Consider the following 23,760-nt stretch of genomic DNA (forward strand, 5'->3'; position numbering starts at 1 on the left):
AGTGCATATAAAACACTGCCCTGGAAACAGCTCGTGAATGTCTCATACTCCCCTTGCATTCTTTGATGTCAACATTTAAATACGTTCAAAAATGACTTTTTGGACAGTCAGATGATTTGTCATTACTGTTATTATAGTACCATGATTCATTTATTGTGTTTCTTCAGGCAGTCCTTTGGGTACATCTTCAAACACACGACGGCAGACGGACTGGAATAAGACTTTCTAAAGTGAGCTTCTTTTTTTCCATTCTTCTACTTCCTCTTGTCTAAGAAAGAGGCAACTCCACCAAGGGGAGTGCAACGCAGAGTGCTCTCTGTCAGGTATCCTATGGGAAGCTCTAACATGGAGTTGTGCCATCCAAATCACAGTAGGGGGTCCAGGGGAGTTTGGCTGGATAAGAAGGAAGGTAAGAAATTGTCAATAAAGAGAATAAAGACATAGTCCCCAAAGACATCTCTGAGTTTTTCTATCATCAGTTGCAACATACAGTACATCTCCTTTTGAAAAGGGAAATATGTTACGTGGCTCCAACTTCTGTCATTTGGACTATATAACCTTCTGGATTACTAATGAAGAGACTGAGAAACACAGTATATATAAATATATGAAATAATGATATATGAGGATTACGGAAATTAGTTTGAATAAGATGAGTTGGACAGGGATCAGATGTATGTGTCACATATCCTGATATTGATTTGGCAGCAAAACAATGTTTTTGCATTGTAACGGCAAAGGGTCAAGGGTCAAGGGTCAGAGGCTGCAGTTCCTGTTCAATATGTGCTGAGCCTGGATTGAAGACTGACTTGTTAATAGGCATCATACCTCATGTTTTTTGAGGTTGTTTTTGGTTTATTCTCAAGACAGATTTCAACATCTGGCAAAATAAATATTTTTGTGTTCTCCCACATAATTTTTTTCCACCATATAAACGCAGATAGGTTGACTTAAACTTGGCGTGGAAGATCTTCTCCTCAGATTGCAGTTTCCTGAGCCCTAAAGCCAAGTATCGCTCCATATGGAGTTTCCTCAACTCTGTGTACTCTGCTGCCCGCCACTAAACAACATTTTCCACCAGTTTTAAACTGTATGTCAATAAATAATGCTGGATGCAACCATCTCCCATAGCAGAGATAGAATACGTTGGCTCCAGTCATTTCATTGCTGTGCATTCACATGTGGTGAGCTCAGCGTTCAGCCAGGTGCACTGACGTACAGTCTGAGCATCCGTTGGTTAGCCAGAGACACAGAACTCCCAGAAGCAGGTCAGCACCTCACTGATCTGCTTCAGGGAGTTCTGTCAAATCTACAGGCAAGTTATTGAGCATAACCAATCGTCCTCATGCTCAGAAGTTATGTATTTATCTTTTGATAATGCAAATTTGGGCAAAGAAAGAGTGCACAGCCATGATAAAATGTACACGGTAAACAGAATAACACAATTTAAAGATGTAATCATGATTTTCCTATGTAAGCAAAATTACAAACGACAACAAAACAGAGTAAATACATTTTTTATCAACAGTTTGTATGATATCTTATGAAACACGCGTTTTCCTACAACAGTCTTATCCAGCAACAGTCTTATCCAAAATAAACGTATTTCTTTACATGAAACAACTTTGTTAGTTTAGGCAAAGTTTATATTGAGGAAAAAGGTTATTGTTTGGGTCAAAATAACTGCAGAAGTGCCGTTACTGTTACGCGACAAAGACATCAATGTCTTCTCGCAAGAGACGGGGAATGAACAGCGGTCATGGGAGAAAGATCGGGATTGTTTGTCCCATCCAGCTTAATTCTAACTTCAGCTATTTGCATCACGTTAGGAAGGGATCTTTACAGCAACAGTATGTAAAGCCAAGGAGGAAGAGAGATTACACCCACCTGCAATTTAAATTTTGTTTTAGGAAAACACTTATATAACCACGTACTCGTTAATTTGTTCATTCGAAAAACAAATGTTTTGCATACAGCATAGGACAGGCAACTAGGAATTCAATATTCATTATTTAGAAATGTAGTTTGCACTGCTTTCAGAGATTTCTCCAGAACAAAACACAGTTAGGATTCCACAGTAACACATTTGGATATAAGAGTCAGTGAGTTAACGTGGGGATTGACAACGTTTTTACTATTAAATTACTCCAAAGGCACACACTTGTTGGACTTTATTTGTTTTGAATGGTTCTATGATACATATATGGGTAGCTACAACTTCAACATCATATTTGATTGAATTGACATGTATAGCTTCCACTAAGCAAACAGCAGGGAGGATTATCAGTGCCCGGACAAATGATGCAACTAAAAGGATCTGTCCAGGGATTTCCCTTGTGTAGACTTTATACAAATATTGAGAGCTTCATATTTACTACCAGCGTGTTATAAATATACCAAGAACCATGACAACCACTTTACCACATGGTGTCAAGTAAGTTATATACCTGTAATCTCCAATTCCTCTGAGACAGAGGAGTGACAAATATAGGTGGAATACCTCTTTTCATTGATGGAGACATTAACATCAAGAGGATCCCTATGCAGTACTATAAAAATGAAGACATTCAAGCCTCATATAGACTCACACGCTGGAAGGATTAGTGTACAATGAAGGCTTCCTGAAGCCGGAAATGTAGGCATTCAACAGAGGAAGTGGATGGCATCACGCACGTGTGCATGAACATGCATGTGTGTGTGTGTGTGTTTGTGTGTGCGTGTCAATCAGGATTTAATTGACGGGAAGATTAAAGCTCACATCTGAGAGCTCACCCCTTTTTTTTTTTCAAGGGCGGCCAAGTTGAAGGAGTCTGGTCTCCAGCGTCGGCCCGGGGTTCGGGGTGCTGCGCTCAAGGTTAGCGCAGGCACCCCGCTGGGCGCCCGCTGTCTGAGACGGGTCCTACTTGTTGGACATTCATTATCAAACTCTGTTTGCTCCTTTCATCTGCAGCTCTCTGCAGCACTCATCGTAAACTACAGAGGCACCTTGCAGCTTGACATCTCTCCATTCACTCTGTACCTTAAACAGCATGCTGCCACATCAAAGAGCCGCGGCTGCCTTTGATGTTGCAAAAAAGAAAGAGCTCCAACGATCTGCTAAAAACCAATGCAACTTTCTGGAGCCTTGTTTTATTCTCTTGCTATCTGGAGAAGTCTGGAGTCAGCCTCTAGAAGTCCAGAGAGCTGCTTTGTGATCTGGAAAAGTTGAACTGTGCTCTTTGCAAAAAATGAAGTGAATGAACAACTTGAAGAGGGGGTCCACGACTTTTCACATGGGGTTTTTTCAGCATTAAACGCCCTGCGGTGCGTGCCACATGTTATAAAGTTGAAGGGCGCTGTCATAAAGTGTCAGGTTTAAAGTGAATGTTAAATGGCCAGACAACGGCAAACATCCATCACTGTCGACTATAACTATTTATGAGACAGAGGGTCAACATTTAGACCTTCAGCATTTCATATTCGAACAAATTACCACTCCTAGGAGTGGACAGTCATGTTATGAATCAATGGATATCCATGCCCTTCAATGTTGTTGTTGGATATCACATGGACACAAATACATAACCAACAACATCCTCAGTGTGTAGGTTTTTGTATATACTTTAGCATCCAGTGCATGGTAACACAACATCCTTGACAATGAGAGTGCATGTACTGTCTTCAAACTATCTAAAAGTACTCCACTTAAAAACAATTTCTTTTTATACCCAGTATTTTTGCCTTTATCCTAAAAAGGAGCCGTCTTTTCTGCTTTGCTTTTCCCAGTCGTTTGATGACACAGCACGATAAGAAATCTCTCCCTCACACAAATGAACCCTTTGTGTCATTAATCTAAGGGAGCATTAAAAAAAAAGAAAATAGGTAAAACCTCAAATTGATGATTGTCGCTTGTATTGATTGCATTGTGGATCATTTTTACTTCATATTGTTGTTCCATTCCTTTGCTTTGTTTGTGTTTTGAGGGGTTTCCTTTCTAATGTTTAACACATACAGTATGGGGAGGGTGATATTAATAGTGTAAGCAGTGCACTGATCATGAAAAGCAAAATTAAGGAGCAACTGATGAATAACGTGTCCCCCGCTAAAGCCCCGGCCACCTCTGCATCGGAGCGGAACAAAGGAGCCTCTTTCTCCAGTGGCAGCTTGGTGATTATAGGGTGGATTTAATCCTGCTAATTATAATTTCATCAGATATAACAAAGGAGCCGTCTATAATTAAAAGTGACATTTGATGCAGTCGGCTCGAGGGGTCCGGCACACTGAACTTTGTCAGCCTGTTTCCTAATTGAATGAACTTGACAATAATTGAAGTGTTTTATTTTTGCCCTTCTTTCCACACATAAAAGACTTCCATGCCAATTAGCGTTAATTCTCCCGTTCCCCTCTTTCTTTTCATGCACTTGAGGAGGCAGGAACCTGCATATTCCAATCATTTGCATTATCCAAAGTGAATCTACTTTGAAGTTGTGAGATTCTGTAAAAAAAAAAAAAAAAAAGGATCCACTTATCCCACATGAAAAAAATGTTCAAAGCTCATAAATTCACTGGAACAGATGTACATTATCATTGGATTTGCCTTTTTTCTCTCTCTTTGCTTCTGTATTGGTAATAGACTACCTCATGTCCTTCTCATCTTCAGTGTTTAGCATCTTGCCTTTACAGAAGCTCGCACCCCGCTGTGCCGATCCACACTTCAAAGCTCTGTGCCTATCTGCTGGAAACAAAGCCCACTGAACATATTATGGCAGCCTCTCATTTCCCTATATTTAAGTCAATATCATTGCTTTCTTTTTGACAGTGGCAACAAAGGGATTGGGTTTATTTCTACACAAAAAGACCATTCCCTGAAACCCATGTCTCCCAACAACACCAAGACAACATCAGGAAGGGTTTAGCCGATCATAGTCCCTACTAATGTTGAATTCTTCTGTGACAGTCATCAATTTATTAGCTCTAAATACAGAAAAGCCACAGATGGGACCATTATTCTCTGACTGAAATGACATCTAATGACATATTACATGACTGGTCGCATTTACTTTGGCTGCTGGATGCTGGATATTCTGACGTAGTCAACGATCTTTACGAGTCAAATTTTTGGGCCCAATGTTATCATGTGACGGACCCAGAAGTTGAAATTCAACGGTTTGGCTTATTGAAAATTGTCTTGATAGACCGATGCTGTTCCTGCAAGCCCCCGGGAGCAGCATCTGTAAATCACGGGATGTTTCTTTGGATACGGACACCTAAATAGACTTTACTAATAACCAAATCCAGATATGTTCACCCGAGGCGGAGCACTTGGGATGCGGGGGTTAAAGGAAATGCGGGCGCTCTTGCCTCCTGGGCCCATGGATGCAGGAGATTCAAGTAATTTTACACCCAGGAAGTTGAACCTTTTGGGCTTCATGTAAGCAACTTTTACAGGAATGAATGAGTCCCGTATAATAACAGTACAGAGTTGGTAACATAATATAAATGATAAATCCTCTTAGGCGCTGGTAGTTATTAGAGTAAGTGAATGAATATGTCGTCTTAAACACCTCTGTGCTGTCTCAGAGAGCATTGCTCCCCTTACTGCTGCTCTTTATTATCTTCAGTGTATTGCGTACAGCCCTCTGGAGGATGATTCTCACAGTAATGGCTCACTGTAATCGTTGTGGGTACTGTTCATCTATAAAAGATCACGTACCCTTTGCTCAGACAGTAGTTTCCCAACGTTGTAAGATGGTGGCCTTTGTTCACTTTGTTGAGAATTAAGGAATCCATCAACACCTAAAGATCCTTTGACTTTTTTTGATATTGGACTCCTATTGGAGCTTTATAGATAAAGATATAGAAGATAACAGACGGAAAGTGAACCTTCCACTGTACACCGTTTGTAATAAATGTGTTATAAAGTAGCGAGTGGAGATCATCTTTCTCCAAAACTCCAAAGCAAACTTAAGCCCGAGCTTGTAGAACATGTTCTACCAGCCCTGCCTCTTTTGACCTGAAACACGTATGAAGCGTCCCGACCCAAAGAGACACAGTGCTGTCATTTCAAAAGGCGTGAATGCATTATCCAACCGTTACTCTGCACCGGAGAAGAAAATCTCCGTGAACACCAAGGCTATTACCAACATGTGTGAAGAGTTGAAAGGAGTGCAGATCAAAGTCAAAGTAAGTCTCATGCCAGGCTCCAGAGGAGAGAGGATGCAGGAGGATACAGTCATGTCCCCTCTGGCTATACAGCATGTGAAACGTGCAAGAAGTTTTGGACCATGTATATATATATATTTTTTTTTAAAGATCACTAACAAAGAGCCTTGATTCATAACTAAAATCTACATTTCAAAACACAGTCCTAACTTTTAAATGGTTTCTGTTTGCCGGGCTCGTGGTTTATTAAGAACTTTAATCTCATGAAGTGCCTTTCCCTTAAAACATAAGGTTCGGACTATAGCTCCAAATTGTGTTTTCTTTCCCTGAAGACTATGAAACTCAGCTGTCATGGCTTTCATTAGTTATGGCAAATATAGCAAAGCAGTTTTCATGCAGAGCAAGCAGGGAATTTACTCGATTTGCCAAGTTTCTTTTTGAGTGATGCTCACTTGTGCACGCCTTAAATAATTTTCAATTCTTTTCTTTTCTCCATCTACTTTTATCAATACTAACAAAATACTTTTGGTGAACAAGCAATGAAGCTGACCATGATGTGGTTGCCCACATAATTATATTCATAAATGTATTCATGAATGAATTCATCCATAACATTCTAAGAACTTTAATGGTTCAGGAATATCAAGATGTTTAAGATACTAGCTAACCACAGATATGTTTTCTTCGGGGGCGCTTTAGTGCATCTAAAGCCTATATATAGATAGAAGGGCCACGTCATACTTTTAAAGGGTTCTGCATTTTAGATATTTGTCGTAGACATCCATGTTAATTCAAACCCCAGCAGAAAATTCGTAAAATGGTCAATGGATTTTTAAAGTTTTTTGGCAAAGAAAAATTAGTAATTCAGGTAATTTTTTTTTCTTTCTAAAAAGGACAATGTGTGCCCAACAGAGTGTATTTGTTTGACCATATATTTTAAAATACTTCTGTAAGAAAAATAGAAAATGTAGTAAAATATGCGTAAATTCGCTGTCATAATTGTAACGGATTACTTCACACTTCTGATATGGATGCTTTTGATAGCTGAAATGAGTAAAGCAGCTGTAATAATAACCCCCGTAAGGATAGAAACCATTTGTAACGATGATACAAGTACACCGCCTTGCTTACACAAATAGCCGCGTTCGTGAGAGGGAAGCGTATCACGTTGCCAAGAGGCCGCCGCTCTGTGGTCGCCCCGACCGGAGATAAGCTGCTAAGCTGCAGATGAAAGTGTGTGTGCACGTAGAGAGCGTGGCGTGGCGAGCAGCTGTGGTCAGACAGATTTGGGAGCCCTGTGTGACACCGCGGTGACGACACAGTGGAGTTCACCACGCATGCACACGGTCACTTCCTGTTGCCATTCGCGTCAATCCGGCCGACTTCTTCGAAAAGTTAAAAAGGAACATAAAAGTAGATAAAAAAGGAAAAGACGGACACCACCCACCCACCAAAAAAAATGCAAATGCATTGGAGATGAATTATTTTCATTGGCAAATTAAATCAGAATGTTCTGGTTTTTGAGAGTTGACATCCAAACAAACCCGGTGTCATCTAGTTGTGATCCTGAAGGCCTCGTATGGCCACTCAGCCTCTCTGTGGATCCGCATGTTTGTGGAGAAATATAGATATGGATGGATGGTTGGGCCCATCTATTTGACGTTTTGTAACAAATTACAAATGGACAATATTGGATGAAAGCGCCTACCTAAATTGATAAAGCAAAGATCATGATTATGTTGCAGCCACATGCCTTGAAAAAAAGAGTTAAACCACACACACCCACACACACACGCCGATGAAGGAGCGCTCTATTCTCTGGTGTCTGTCGACAACTTTGTCACAGACACCAGAAAAATTAATTACTGTATGAAGGCAGATTGATCTTTTCATTTAACTCTCAGCATGAACGCAAAAATGTTCATTTCCAAAAATGAAAAAAGGTCCACATGGTAGTTGCTTTGTTTTTTTTATAACGCACTGCAAATGTTGTGTTGTAGCACAAATACAGTAGATGACATGCTAATATCTTTAACTGGTATATTTTTGAAGGCATATATATATATATATGTTATTATAAATACACGTGTGCTGCGCAGATTTGCACAATAAAAAGGTAAAATAAAGTGACCCCAGAAGTCAGTGAGTTTATAAAGGAACAGGTTCATACTTTAATAAAAGGGTGTTTTTCCCCCCTTGGCACAGATCTGCTATCAAATAAATAAAGCAATTAATCAAATACAATCTATATAAACTAAACAAGGTAATGAAAAACCATCAGGAGGGAGGGAAAGGAGAGAAACAGCGAGTGCTAAACAACTTTCTTTTAAAACAAACACCAAGTGAACGCGTGTCAGCGTGCGGAGCGACAGACGGACAGATAGCTCCTCCTCCCTGCTGGCGGATATGAGATCGAACAGGTTTGTAATCATAAATAAGCCTTATTTTCTTTCTACATGATGCTGGTTTATCATTTCTGCAGTCCACTAATATATATATATATATATATATATATATATATATATATATATATATATATATATATATATATATATACACACACACACAGACACACATCAGAGTTTAAGAAGAATGTTGATACATGGATGTTAAAAAGCGAAATTAGTGGTGCAATACATATTAGAATAACATGGAGGGGTGGCTCTTTATACAGAGGATGATGGATGTGGAGGTTTGTGTGACACGCTTTGAAAACATTGGTTTTCGAAACCATGACCATTTGAAAAAAAAAAAAAGATTAAAAAAAAGGTTTCTAAAAAGTGGATTCCCCAGAGCATCTGGTAAAGACTGTGACACAAAACCCAGAGGAAGAAAAACTGCTTTCCCAACTCTCACCAAATACTTTAGAGGTGCTCTTGCACAAGGCAGTTGCTCCAGTGATGCTGCTTTGAAGACTGCAGTGTGCAAGTGCATTTGTAGTGGCTGGCTTTCTGATGCGAGCCTTTCACCCCAAATTCCTTCAGAAGCCCTCGCTCGTCGTGTCCAATCGGACCACCCTGCAGGAGGACCGGCGTGCTATCCGCTCACACAGCCAGACGGCCGTTTCCACAGCACTTATTACATTTGGAGAGTCACGCTGGTCTCAACACCGGTTCGGCTGAGGGGGAAACCACCGACAAAAGAGTTACAGTCGTATGTTGTGCAGGAACAGCACTGTGGAGGTGAGGAAGCCGAGGTATGGAGCACAGCTGTGATTCCACCCCCCGTACAACACCATTTTCCACTGCCGGGTCCCATGGGAGAACCCGACCGACTGGTGCCTCCGTTAAAGGACGGCCCGCAGCTGTGGCAGCACACCGCGAGGCTGAGGGCGAGACTGGCATTCACGGCATTCTTGCTCATCCCTGACACACGCACACGCTTAACGGCGGAGGAAAACAATCAAACATGGTGGATACAGTTTGACGGCTTGTTGGCCTTGGGGTCTGGTTCACATAATCCAGTTTCATTTTCTCTGTATGGATGAGGTTGCCTTTGAGCTCGGCATCCAAGTACAAAAAGGACTATGCGGGCGAAAGGCCAGGTCCATGTGATCCTGGGATGTGCTCGTGACGAATAAAGAGGGATAGTTGACTGCTATCCTGGAGGGAGAACCAACGAGGTGGTTCAGCAGCTCACATGTTGCTGGCAGAAACATCTGCATTTCTTTCTTACTTTTTTTGTACCATGGCAGCCCGAAGAGCATCATGGGATGGAAACGGACTATCGGAGAGCAACCGTGGTGAGTTATGGGTGTAGTGGAGACTGGTGGCCGAGCCCAGTGTTATCCAGCACCAGAGGAATGAGACAGCTGAAAGAGCCCTCGCCCCGCCGCAACACAAACAGAGCCTTGTTGGCTGAGCACTGAGGCCACATGGCGGTACGGTGAAAGACCTGCCGACAGCTGGGGGACGGGAAGATGAAAAGGAAACAGAGGGGGCAGCCGTGTGACCCCCACTGCGTGGGGGGGCCAGGCCCGAAGGCTGGATGACGTAGACGCTGAAGAGTTGGGGGGGAAAGTGCTACCCTGAAAGTCTGGAAACAGAAGTCCAAAAAGAAAAAAGGCTCCAAAGTGTAAACACGTGAAACTGCAATGCAGGAGGTGAAAAATGACATGCACACTGTGCAATTATATTTCCCTGGATAAATAACACCAACAACAACACAAATCCGTAAAAGGCCAAACTTGATACTGATGAATGAATACGCCAACCTCTAACTGGCTCTGTTTCAATTATGCATATATGCATTAAAAAGGCCTGGCGATTGCTGTTTCAGGGAAACTACACTGCCACTTTTAAGAAATCCAGATGTTTCAGTTTCTAATTCACCTCTATGGGGAACCCACACACTAGCACTTAATACACAACACGATCAGCATGGTGTTTGTGTACGTTTCCACGGTATCAGCATGAAGGAGCGTGCGTTCTGTAAAACACCATGTGTTTTTGGGAGAGTTGGGTTTTTAGTCATTCAGGCATAAGTATCAGATCTTGCGTATGAAATCACATGGTGAGAAAGTTGAAAGGGAGAGAGAGAGTGAGACAGAGAGAGAGATACAGTTGTACATTTTCTACTCAAAATGGGGCTCCTATGGTCTTAATAAAATGCGGTTGTGAAGGAAAACAAAACATAAAAGCTATGGATAGTGAATACAAAGATATCACATTATCAATAAAGCTTATAAGATTGATAACAATATATACCTTATGTACAGTCAATGTTAGTCAATAAAAGTAAGAAGCTGTTTGACACTGCAGATTATGACACTATTTTCTTTTCTTTCAAAAAAAAGTTTCTAAGTAATTTGAAAATAACCTCTGAATGCTTAGTCACCATTACATCATAATTAACAATTAGGATAAAATTAGAGGTAGCAGCGGATTTGGGATCTCTGTTCTTTTTTTTCTTCTTCCTTTGTAACGTTTCAAAATGTTTCCTTCCCATTTTTGCTTACGTGGCATTGCGTTGCTTGAATCAGAAACTTCATTTTCATCTTCAAAAACCTGCCTGACCGCTTTAAATACTCACGCACCCATGAGCGCACTTCAAGTGGTTTTCAACAGACACCAGTGTCGTGACACTCACATACACACACACACACACACACACACACACACACACACACACACGCACACGCTATGCCCGGCTCTACTATCACCTGTATTCTTTCATATATTTTTGTCTTTACATCACAGTCTTTTCTTCCTTTTTCCTTAAAAACCTTTTGGGTCTGGAAGGTTCATGGTGCTGGATTAGAGCCTCAGAGTTCACCAGGTAGCGGACGACAGGGTCGGGGGCGAGAGGATCTTCGGGGTTGTTTATCAAATCGTCCCATTGTGCCTCCTCTCTGGCCCCAGCTGTGATCCTCAGTCCTACTGTGGTCGTAAATCACTGTCCTGCTGCATACCCAAGCTTTTGTTTGTACGACCAACTTCTTTATAACACTGATTAATAACCTCTCAGCACTGGGACACCCCTCCCATGATCCTCCTCTCCTGCCAATGTCCCGCGTCTACTACAAAGGCACTGCATGTAGAGTAGCCTGGCAGCTGACGAGGAAGCTCACTGCAGTCGGTGTCTGCCTGCGGAAATTCAGGACTGGTAAAAGTGGTGGTAGTGGTGATGGTGTTCATGGTGGTGGTGATGCTCATGCCGCTGCACCATTTGTGCCAGCCCCCCCTCGTACAGCAGCACACTGGGCAGGTCCCGCACCTGCTCCTTCTCCACCACTGGTCCCGGAGCCAGAGAGCCTAAGGCCCTGTAGCCCTGGCTTTCCTTGGACCGCTGCTTGTGCTTGCGGTAGGGGGCTGTGGACTGGTGAGGGGGGGTCTGGCTGGGTAGCGCCGTGGGAGGAGGGACCCCTCGGCTCCGCATCACCCTGCCACCGATCTGCGCAGGAGGTGTGCGGCTGTGGGTCTTGGGAGAACGGAGGGCATGTTTCCCCGAGTCTTGGCCTCGCGTGCGGGCCGGGTGGAGGCTGACGGGCGCAACAGTGTCCACAACAGTCTGTAAGCGGCGGTGGTGGGAGTGGGCGTGGCCATTTTCTGGTTCATGGGAGCGAGAGCGAGTCTGGTTGGATGGGCGGGTCTGAGGCTCCGCTTTCGTCGGCTCTGGCGCAGGCGCTGCGAGGGAGAACGGCACAGGTATTAATTTCAACTGAGAAAGCAGAATAAATGACAAACTGCTAGGTTGAAGATAAACAAAAATGCACTAAATACTCTAGGTGGAAAAAAGGAAGAAAAATAACCCACTCCCTGCAAATGATGGTGCCAACAGCCCACTAATGAAGATCTAGTTGGAAAAAAAAAAAGCTCCACAATAAGATTCTGGAAGCTTTACTTCAGGTTCTTTCATGCGGGTGACCCTGACTCAATGTGACAGAGAGCAGATCTCTGTTAGCACTTTTCAAACAGGACCAACATTAAAATAATCACTTGTCATCGCTGACCGTCAGATCAAGGCTGCTGCTTATTAGACCTAATATTTCCCTTCACAACTGCCCTTTATGTTGATGGGCTGTAGCCTTGAACACTTGATGTATTGTGCTTGCCTGAGCCCAGATGTTTGTACTGGCTGGAAGTTCCACCTAATGGCTCCAAGCAGGTGCCGCAGTAATGAGGGCCCCTGGATGCAGCTTCAAATAAGGGCCACGGCCTGCGCTTCTCCCTCCCCTCTCCCCCTCTAAATCCCTGGCCCCGGTCCACTCACCGGCTCCGAAGCGGGATGTGTAGTTTTCGATGCCTGCCAGGTCCAAGTAGTGGTTCCTGCGTTCCAGGTTCTCATCCACGCAGTGGCGCTGGCAGCCAGGCTGGGTGGGGTGGTCACTGTGGTGGCGCCTGTGGACACAAGCGGCACATTAGGTAGCAGTTTGGTAAAGAGGGGTTCAGTATGGTCGTGTATGGAGAAAGTAAAACAAGTGTTCCTTATGATCGGGCCGTAAGCACAGTAATTGTTAGAGAAGTGAGAAGGAAATCTCAGGTTTAAACCTTAACTGGGAGGATTTGAAAAGTGCAGACTCTCCCTTCCACTGTTCGCTCCCCGTCAGTACAGTGGAGGTACTTTTGGGCAAAAGCTAATTAAAGAGTAGAGGACAACTGCAGCTCCCAAGTGTGAATCCTTCCTCTTAACAACCACTGCCCCTCGCACACTTTGAACGAGAACGTTTTCTCTTTAAAAAAAGTGAATGTAATAATCAGTGATATAATGAAAAAACATGAATTTCATATTCTCCTCCTCCTCCTTGTAGACACCACGAGCTTCAACAATAGAGACTGGCTTGTTCAGGGGAGGTGGGGCTTTTTACCTGAGGAGTGCTCGAGTCTTCTTGTCCGCACTCTTGGGGTCTTCTATGCACTTGTCGTTTTTCTCCCTGGGGTGGGACATGTCTGTGTATGAAAGACACAAGGCTATTATCAAAGAGAGCGACACACAGCAGCCACACACACACACACACACACACACACACACACACACACGACAACAGTCACACAAGCCTCTGAAGAAAGCAACCTTTGTTTTGGGGTTTTACTTTGAAGATCTATAGAAAAGGAAAACAACAATGCTTCATTTATTCTATTTTCAACTCCCAGCTTCTTATAAGGAATGGAATGAAGAAAAAAAAAAAACATGCAGACTTCAGAAATTGTTTATTAAGGACTCGAGATCTGATGCGGTTTCAAATTAGCATGAAGGCAACCGGCGATATTTTCAAAGCTTGCTCTGTTTGAATCTCTTGACGGATATTTATAGCCGGAACAATAGGACGCAAACACACAGGAATATATACTTTTTGAGATATTTTTCCCTGACTACTAGTTTACCAAGTCGTCAGTGAGAAAAGTTAAGTCGAACGTAGCTATATTTTCCCGGCAGCTCTGAGAAGGGGGGAGGGGGGAGGAGGAAGAGAGGCGAGAAGAGAGGAAAAGAGGGAACTTTGGAGAAAAGAAAAATGGCTGCGGTTATCAAAAGGACTCGGCACATCTCTTAAGGTTTCTTTCAGAGTATTTGAAGGCGCTGAGGGAGGGGGCCCTCTCTTAGCTCTGTCACTCCCCCCATCATTAAAAATGAACCCCATTGAGTGGGAGAGATGGAGCGACGCCGACACGGCGAGGAACAAAGCTCCGACAGGCCTGAAGCAGCCGCCTTTCTGCATGACAACAAACACATCTCTGGGTGAGCTGACAGCAGGCAACACAAGGGAGACCCCAAAACGCCCTCTCTTCCCCCCGCCCCGCCCACCGCGTTAACGCCAGCTTTACCTGCCGCACCCTGTGTGCAACTCCTCCACCGCTGGCTGGAGTCGGGAGCCACCGACAGCTTGACCCGCAATGTCTTGCTGCTGCTGGGAGAATGGTTGACGGAGGCGTCCACGACCTCATAGATGGTGTGGAGCAGGCTGGTGATGTCCTGCAGGACAGAGGAGGTGGGGGCGATTTTACACACGACATCCATTTCAGGAGGGATGATAATCATTTGATCAACGTGTATTAAAATCAGAAAATCAAGAAAATAGGGCACGTAGAAGACTATTTGTATCACTCTAGTGTTTGAATTCAACACTCTGCAGATTTGTGCATTAACACTCTGCATCATAAGTGTCATGCTAGCTAGGAATTTAAAGAAGTGACTCAGTGAACAGAGAAAACTCACTGATCTCAGTTGTTTTAGTTCAGCTTTCCAAGTTGAAGCCATCAGACAAGTTATAAATTCATGAAAAGAAACGTCTTGGCAGCAGCAGGAGGCTGCCTGAGATGGCAGGCCTGGTGCGAGTCGTGTCCCGGCTGTGTGAGCGCTACACTTTCTCTATTTAATTCCTCGGTGTCTCTTAAATGACTGAGATTACGTCTGCATAGCGAGCAACTCCTGTCGCCACCTTCCAAATAAATGCACAAAAGCATGTGTACATAAACTCAACCACACCTAAGCACACATTCGCATAAAAAAAAAAAGGGGGGATGCCACGCCGATTTCAGAAAGAGGTAAGGGGCCATTGGACAGCTTCATTTGCACATGAAGTAATTCAGTCTCTCGTGGCGGTTTATATTTTTTTGCACTGATGAGTGTTTTTGTGCACCATACTGAGATAATGATGGGTGCTAAATCTTTTCAGAGCAAACCATAATCCTAATTGTCCTTTAAAAGTGCCACGAGTAGTGATGTGAAATGACTCGTACAGTATCTCAAAGCTCATTAGTGTTTTACTCTGGATGGCAACACAGTTTCAACATAAGAGCACCTTTGACAGAACTGCTGAGAATTAAGTCGACGCCACACAAAGAGACTCCAACGGCACCATTTTCACTCACTATATCTATCGCACTTTGAATCAGAAGAAAAAAGGACTACTATGAATTCTTCAGGGACCGGTTCCACATACTGGTTTCAGACACAGACGCACTGTAAGAAAAAAAAGTCAAATGAAATAAAATAAAAGCTTCCCGTGTCGTTTTTGGTTTCCTTCTCTTTTTTTATTTGCGTGAAGGAATAAAAAAAATAAAAAAAAGAAGAAAAGTTGCAGAAGAAAGCTTTTCTCTCCCCCTTCCAACCGCCGTCTGCCGTCTCATGAGCCACGGAGCCACAGGCAATGCCAAAAAAAACTGCACAGCCAACCGCACTGAGGACAGCTCAAGTCTCTTTGCGCCGTTTCAAGTCGTTCTCAAAAAAACACGGCCCATTCTGGATGTTCCCTCAGATCTGTGCCAGGCAGACGCAAGCCACAAGGCACCTCGCAGGAGCGGAGACAGGCAGACGTCGCTGGATTTGGTTGTGAGCAGTGAGATTGATTGAGTATGGGGACTTCTATCCTCTTTTTTTAGGGGAGGGGGGGCATACCAAAATAGAGGAGAATTAAAAATTTACAGGGAACTTATGGCCAAAAGGGTTGGGTGGTGGGGGGGTTGTCGCAGTAAGCTGCTGACCAGAAGAATTTAGCAACTATTAAAATGCCTATTAAGAAATGATTGAGTCATATTGTTTACATTTTGTTAATGCCAGATCATTTACTAAATGTAATGTCTTAAAAGCCTAATTGTACAGTTCAATATTTTTTTTAAGGAATTCTTACTACAACTATTCTGTGGCGTTTGAGGAATTTGTTTGTTTATTACATCTTTTTATGAGTTCATTCATTCATAAAAGTTTGTGTTCCCCCCCCCCCCCCTCCCCCCAGGTAAATCAAGATTATTACCTCTCTGGTGACTTTGCCATTGTTGTCAAAGTCGTAGAGGGTGAAGGTCCACTCCTGTCGGTTATCCTCCTCGACGGAGACAGCACACTCCAACTCCTTAAAACAGAGCAGCACACAACTATCAGTGTCATCCGGCATGCACATGCGTGCGAATGAGTTGCCATTGGCCTAGTTTCATCCAGAGGGGAGGTAATAAACGTCCTGTTCGGTATCGACACTCACTTCAAACTGGAGCTGTTTCTGTGGCCCTGCGGGGGATTGGCTGCCCCTCTCCTGCATCTTCTGCTGCACACAGCAGCTGTCGGTCTTCTCTGGGGGTAAAGCCACTGCAGTCACACAAACACACGTACACACACACACACGCACACACACACAAAGAGACACACACAAAGATAAAAGAGAGAGCCTGAGGATGGAAACGTTGGGTGCAGTCATAACCTGAGGATATGTCGTTGCCTTCAAGTGTTCCTTGTAAGCTCCGACTTCCGAGTTTGGCAGCTGCAATTAAGATGTGTCGCATGTTCAAGTGCTCCTGGCTGGAAATAATCCCACACAGCCAAACTCCTCAGTTTTTGTCTCACTGCTTTTATTCTGAAATTTTTTGTAAAAAAAAAAAAAAACTATGCTTGTTAAGTATACTACAAGATATCTTCTCATGACAGCACAGGCTATGTTGTGTTTAGCAGAAGTAATGCACACAGAGTATCACCAACATGAAATGATGCAACTTGCAATTCAGAGCTTGTAGTTAAAATGTTGTTTGGTTGCACTGAGCTAGTTGGGTGTATTTATGGTATTTGTGATAATTCTCAAAAAAGGTAGCAGAATATGTAAGCACACTTTGGCACTCGCAATTAAAAATGTGCTCTTTGGACCCTATTGGACCTAAATTGGTCTTTAAGTTGCCTCTACCAGTCCTGAAAACACACGCGTGGCAACAGCTTTGGGTTATTTTGCACGGTTTTTATGTCAGGTAGCGAGATCCTTATTGCATCATTCCAGAGAGCCAAAGTACCGTTGAAACAAAACACTGATATCAAGACTGGAACTGAAACCCAAGATGTCAGTCCAATAGAAACCGGAAAACATTTTGAAACTGTGACAGAATTATTTCTCCAATGGCAACAGCTCTTCCATCAACCGCAAATGAAATAACAGTTTTTCAGCTCTTAGCTGCAGTATATATTTAACCCAAGGGGGTTCACACTGAGCAGTGGTGTCAAAACATTAAAAGACTGAATGACATAACATGTCTTAAACGTGAGAGAATATTCGGATATAAACGGCGGATCAGAAACATTATGTGAACATGAAAAGGCCCACGGGGCACCCATGGGAGCTTTAAGGAATGACATTCACTGTAAATTACCATCCAGACATGCAGTAAAGGCAGAAAGTCCAGCGGGAGAACTAATCCGTCATATGCACTTAAGCTGATGGCCAGATCCACCTGTGTGGAACATGACAACATTTACTGTTCCATACAAGTCAATGATTGTTTCCTTGTACTACAATTTACGCCACCGATTTCCCAGACAGGATTCAAACGGAGAATGTCCCGGTGACAAATGTTAATACTCCTTTTAACACTAAATCAAGGAGCCTAAAGACGGAAAGTGCGCATCGACGCCGGGCTTTTCACATGTTCCTCTATATAGGCTGAGAGAATCACGAAAACTAGGTCACACGGGGGTTAATTCAACATTATGTTAACATCTGTGGCCACAGTTAATGGTGTTTTTTTGGGGGAGAGGGTTACACTGTATTGTAAGATAGTCCACCCTGGGGTACATATATAACACGACTGTCCCTGTCTGGTTGGATATTTTAGTTTCAGCGTTGGATGCTGGCCCAGACCTCATGCTACCAGATATCCTTCTCCGCTTTGAAATCCAGAATTTGTTTGATACATGAGACCGCAGGAAACACACGACATGTAAACTGAGATTTGGGCGGCTCATTCACGAGGCTCTAGGAGTTCATCCTCAAACCTGAGATATATATATATATATATATATATGTTTTTTTGTAGAGGCTTGTCACAGCCAGCCCCTACTCAGCCCCTTTTAGCTCTAGTCATTTCATTTCGCTTTGCATGAGCATCAGCTCCACTCTCCCTCATCCAATCACAGTCCTGTGGGCCGCCAGACACACCCATAAACCCACACAGATCACACCCCTTTCTCTCTCCCTCTACCCCCTCCCCTGCTCCTCTCCACTCTGCCACACTTTGAAGTTCTGTTCTCAAACCTTTTGGAAGCAGATCAGACCGGCAGTAAAACAGAATCACTAATTAATTAAGCCAAGTCAAATCTGAAACACTGTTTGTTTGCTCGCCAACGCAGCAGACACAACAGACCAATTTCTTTCCTCCCGATCCAAAGCAGATCAAAGCGGACCCGTCTCATCCCTGGGTAGGGGGAAAATGCCAGAAATGAAAGGCATCATCCCAGGGAGCTTTTATCAACTTTTTTGAGAGGAGCAGCATTTGGGGTCCCGCTGTTTGATCATCCGAGGTGCTCAAAGGGAACATTGTGTGCGAGGGCAAATCTGTTCCGTAGCAGGCTCAATATGGTGGTGAGATGCTTATCTCGGAGCTAATGAAATGCCGGGAGGAGTAACAGTAATCTGCTATCACCCTCCTCTCTCTCCCCCCTCCACCACCACCACAGACATAAGCCGACTCTTTATGAGAGTAGCTGAGCCAGGGCATTGGCTGCACATCAGATCTGAGGGGCAAGACGAGGGCAGCCGAGGCAGGCACCCTCCAAGCCAAGCCTGTTTTTACAGCAGCCATGCAATACACACACACACACACAAACTAAGGCAGGTCTGATCCAATCACTCCCAGCTTAGCTAGGCGGCTGTAGTGCACGTAACTGGGCCTGTCCACCTCCTCATACATTGGGACAGCTCAGTGCTGGGCACTAAAGGGATTTTGGGATGGCCTTCGAGGTGATTGCGACATTGTCTCGTCTTTCAGAGGCCACCACTGAAGTACCCATTGGCAAGGCACTTAATCATCCAGCGGTCTTGTTCAGCCACTAGACTGTGCTGGATAGCGCACGTGTGAACCAATCTAAATCTGAAACAAGGTGCTGATGGAGAGTTTCTTCAGCAAACTTTTTCCCTGGTTAACAAAAGGTTAAAAGAACTTAATAAAAAGCCCATGTAGGATATTCTTCTTGCACGCTGGCAGTAAAGATGTAAAGTAACCTAAAGACACTTTCATCATCCTCCCTCCTTTGTAATTTTTGCAGGCAAGTTCTTTTTAAAAAAAATACCTGGTACTTCCTTAAAGCCAGAGGAAAGAAGGCTTTTATGTGTGTTGGTTGTCTTATCTCTTCTCATTTTATCATGTGCTCCCATTTTCACCTAACTTGTCCTTGTTACACGTATGGACAACGGATAAATGTATAAAACCTTTCTTTTACCAAAAACATGTGATTATGAATGAATGACATCACTACAGCGATGGAGTCTTATTTATGAAAGACGAGCCTTTTGAGCTGCAAAAGGAATAATCAACCACAAATGTCTTTATTTTGGTACAAGTGGGCCTGAGGTACAGAATGGCCGGTCATTACAAACTAAACTGAAGATCTGTTCCGTTCAAAACATTTTTTACTAGAGGACATTAACGCAGTAGCTTCCTTTTTGGGAGACAACATACATATCTTAGAAACAGCCTGCTGTTGTGACTAAAAAAAAACATCAGTTGATTAACCTCAACTACTAAAATCTACACTGTAAAGTATGGCAAGCAAAGCTTTGTCCCATTCTCCCTGTCTGAGACCTCATTCTAGCCCACTTCAAAGTTCTGGTATTGTCGTATTTCACCACCCACAAACATGACAGTTGCCTCTCCGTGCTAGCTCACACCGAAGGAGTTTCTAATTTAAACATGATGTATTGAATTCTTTAGATGTCTGTTATGGAAAGATCCACCCAAAAGTCGGTATGAGTATTTTTTTATTGAAGCCTTCGTCTTTTGAGTCACTGAGAATGAACGGAGCAGCGTGTTCCAATTAGCAACATCTGTCTGGAAGGGAGGACAACCTTGGTCCAATGATTGCAACTAATTTCGTACTCCAATTATCAGTTGTGTTATCTCGTGTCTCTCTACTTAAGTCTATTATGCAGTAAAGCAGAGCTGAAATAAAAGTGATTTGATCCCGTCTTTAAATGGGAGGGGGAGACTTTCTCCTGAAGAAAAAAACATGAAGGAATTGAGGCACTTTGCACTGGGGGAGGTGCGGATGAAAGCTGGAGGAGGTGGAGAGGCGGGAGGGAAAGTAAAGAGGACCTCATCAGCACATTGTTGGGGCTTAGAGAATGGGTGTGGAGCAGAGGGGAGCGACTGTAAAAAAAAAAAAAAGAACCACACAAGTATATGGAGGGCTATTACAAAGTGTTTTTTTTGTTGCGGGTTTTCATTCAAATCTAAATAAAAGGGGATGAACATCAGTGGAGCTGGTGTAGCCTTCGGTGATGGTCCTACCTTGCAAACGGTAGTGTTCATCGCCGATCCTCTCCGCACGTGCTTCATCCATGGCATTCTAGAAAGAGAAATACACAGAACCAGACACATAAATCACTGTTTCAAGTCATATGGGATAGCTGGAGAAGTATCATATTTTTGTCACATAAAAACAACCATCTTTAACGATGCAAATCCACAGCGCACTTTCCAACACACGGTGACATGCCCGAATCAAAATTACAGCGTTTATACATCTATATATGAACAAAGTTTGACAACCGTGCTCTGAGCTTAGACAGCAGCGGAAAGTTTAGGAGGACGGTAATTGCAGGACTGAAGCAAACGGAGCATTAAGACTGGCAGTCAGAATTATTGTGACTATGAAGAAAGCGTCTAAATCGCAGCCGTCGGCCCTGCAGGATTCTGAGAAGAGGGCTGGTAGTAGGGCTATTTCGGTGGCGGGCTATCATTGCAGCGATGCGTTCAGAGATTTGTTTTTATCCAGGACTGTTTTCACCCGCGCCCCCTCTCCTGGCAGCCCCGTCTGTTAGCGCATACCACAGAGGCTGGAGGGACATGCGATCCCCGGGCTTCACTGTGGAAAAGTCCGACTCAGGTATCCATGTAGCATTGCAGTCACCTGGTCCAAAAACCATTACTCGGGGGGTTGAGAAAGGCATGTACATGCACACATCCGTTTGCACAAAGTCCAACACACACACACACACACACACGGCATAATTTCAAAGTTTTTCAATAAAAAGAGTATTTGTCCGCCTATCAATCTAGATAACTCGCTAACAGACTCTGCTGAGAGATTCCTACTAAAAAGGAGATGATTAACCGTAACAATAAATAATTAACTTCATACAATCCTTGGATATGAGTGTAAGAGCATGTGTGTTTACTGTGCACATGCTGCTGTGTTCATATGTGTGTGTGTGTGTGTGTGTGTGTGTCAGTGGCAAGGCTGTCAGCGTGAGAGAGGATTTCTGTGTAATCCAGAGAGGTAGAAGGTCAGATGGTGTGATCCTACCCTCCTCAGACTAGTGCTGGTCGGGCTGCAGCGCTGTGGGTGGCCTCAGGAAGAGAATACAGCGAACCCACAAGACTAACTGGCTGGCTGTCAGACTGATGCCCCAAAGCAGGCACCCGGGAGGAACCGGGAGGAACCGGTGTTTGTGGTTTGCATCACGACCCTGGTCCTGAGCTGCTTTTAATGTGGTCCGCTCAGCTTTGGTATGATAAAAAGGGAAAATCTGTAGTTTCTATGATGATTGCAGGATGACATTATGCTTGCTGTATGCAGGCAAATTAAGGGTGTAAATACAATATAAACCGCCTAATAGCCCAGCGTGTTTTTGACGAGGTAAACAATAAAGAGATGTATTGTTTATGCGATTGCATTAATTATCAGGAAGAAACAATTTGCCAGCTAAAATCAGGCGCTTTGGCTTTCCTTTTTTTTTAAAATGTAAACTGTGTCACGGTATGATGATAGAAAATATAATTTATTTTAGCATTTACATTGATATGGTTGAATTTTAATTACAATAAATAAAATACTACTGTCTACTGGTAGATGTCTAGTAGTCTCCGTTCAGCTGTTGTAGAGTTGTGTGAATTGTACTCAAGTGCGCTTAACAATTCAACCTGCATTGGAACCATTCACACGAGACGCTGTCACAGGTTAATTATGGGTTGTCACCGTTAGCAGAGACTAGAGTCTGCCGCACAGTTATATATTTCACTGCTAAACCATAGAATTATTCAGAATGACATCCCATAATTACGCGGCAAAGTTTCTGTAAGTTTAATTTAGTTTGTCAGTTCTGTCCATACACGCTCATCCTCTCCGTCTCAAATTGAACTCCGGTCAGGAGGATGGCCCTGAAGGATGGTCGGTTGCAGCGCGTTGATCCATTCAGATGGATCAGAGACACGGGACGGGGTATGACCCGTAACGATCAGGAATAAGGTATCACACTGTGGTCACGTCAACACTGGCCTCTGTTTCCACATCGCCTCGCAGAAAAAAATACAATCCACATTCCTCCAATTGCCCACACGTAAAGACACATACACACAACCCACCCTCCACACACACACACACACGATACAGCAGCTCGACTTTTTTTTCCCCTGCTTTTTTGATGAATGATCCAAAATTATTGAGGGGTTAACCAGGAACGTGAGAAAGAGAGGGACGAGGAATGTGCTAATTGGTTGTTGTCTGTGGTGATGGATGGGAGTCGTATTATTAGTGCGTGCTAGGGTTACTCTGGGATTGGCTCTGGTCCTTGTGAAAAACAAAAATATGCCATGTTTTTTTTATGTCAGTCAGACGCACAACAAAAAACTAAGTCTGCGTGTGTTTCATAAACATAAAGGGAATATTCGTTTGAGTCTTTGTTCTCAGCTGCTATGCCTAACTCGCCATGATAATCACCATGCTCATCCTTACAATCTGTCGTGATGCAGCCTCTAAAGAGCACTTCCAGACTGACTGACCCAAAGACACTACCACTTTTGAGCTGAGCTTTTTAGATACAAAAAAAAAGTAGTTCTAAAAATAAGGAGTGTTTGCTTCAGAGTTTCCTGTGTTCCCACCAGCCAATTAGTTACACGAACAATGAGGCACATTTCTCTGCCCTGCTACAGAGAAAGAAGATTTAAAAATGACAGAAGTAACATTTCTGGCCACAATATTCAGAACTACAAGAAAGTGGCCGAGTAGGTATGGTGGGGTTAATCTCTTTAACACCACCAGTAACTTGAATGACACTTTACAGTTCTGTCAGTCCCACTAACGACGGCTTGACGGGACTCCTGGTCATATTACCGAGATGCCTCTGCCCCTTCTCTTCAGCGAGGTCTTCGCTCCACCTCGTTTGAGTCAGTAAATGACCAAGCAATCTCCTTTATGTGTTTTGTTGCCGTTACAAAC

The 23,760-nt window shown here is 43.5% G+C and overlaps 1 protein-coding gene across 1 annotated transcript in view; it reads right to left on the reverse strand.

The window, feature by feature from the left end:
- Nucleotides 1-11,736: 11,736 nt before the first annotated feature.
- nkd1 (NKD inhibitor of WNT signaling pathway 1) overlaps nucleotides 11,737-23,760 on the reverse strand; it is a 28,378-nt gene continuing 16,354 nt past the window's right edge. The window contains exons 4-10 of the mRNA XM_034529219.1: nucleotides 20,832-20,889; nucleotides 16,553-16,656; nucleotides 16,331-16,426; nucleotides 14,403-14,550; nucleotides 13,448-13,529; nucleotides 12,853-12,980; nucleotides 11,737-12,266 (exon numbers count right to left, since the gene is read on the reverse strand). Coding sequence (XP_034385110.1) covers nucleotides 11,737-12,266; nucleotides 12,853-12,980; nucleotides 13,448-13,529; nucleotides 14,403-14,550; nucleotides 16,331-16,426; nucleotides 16,553-16,656; nucleotides 20,832-20,889 — 1,146 coding nt within the window. The remainder of the gene's footprint in view (nucleotides 12,267-12,852; nucleotides 12,981-13,447; nucleotides 13,530-14,402; nucleotides 14,551-16,330; nucleotides 16,427-16,552; nucleotides 16,657-20,831; nucleotides 20,890-23,760) is intronic.

This window comes from Cyclopterus lumpus, chromosome 3, assembly GCF_009769545.1.
Source record: "Cyclopterus lumpus isolate fCycLum1 chromosome 3, fCycLum1.pri, whole genome shotgun sequence".
Lineage (NCBI taxonomy): Eukaryota > Metazoa > Chordata > Actinopteri > Perciformes > Cyclopteridae > Cyclopterus > Cyclopterus lumpus.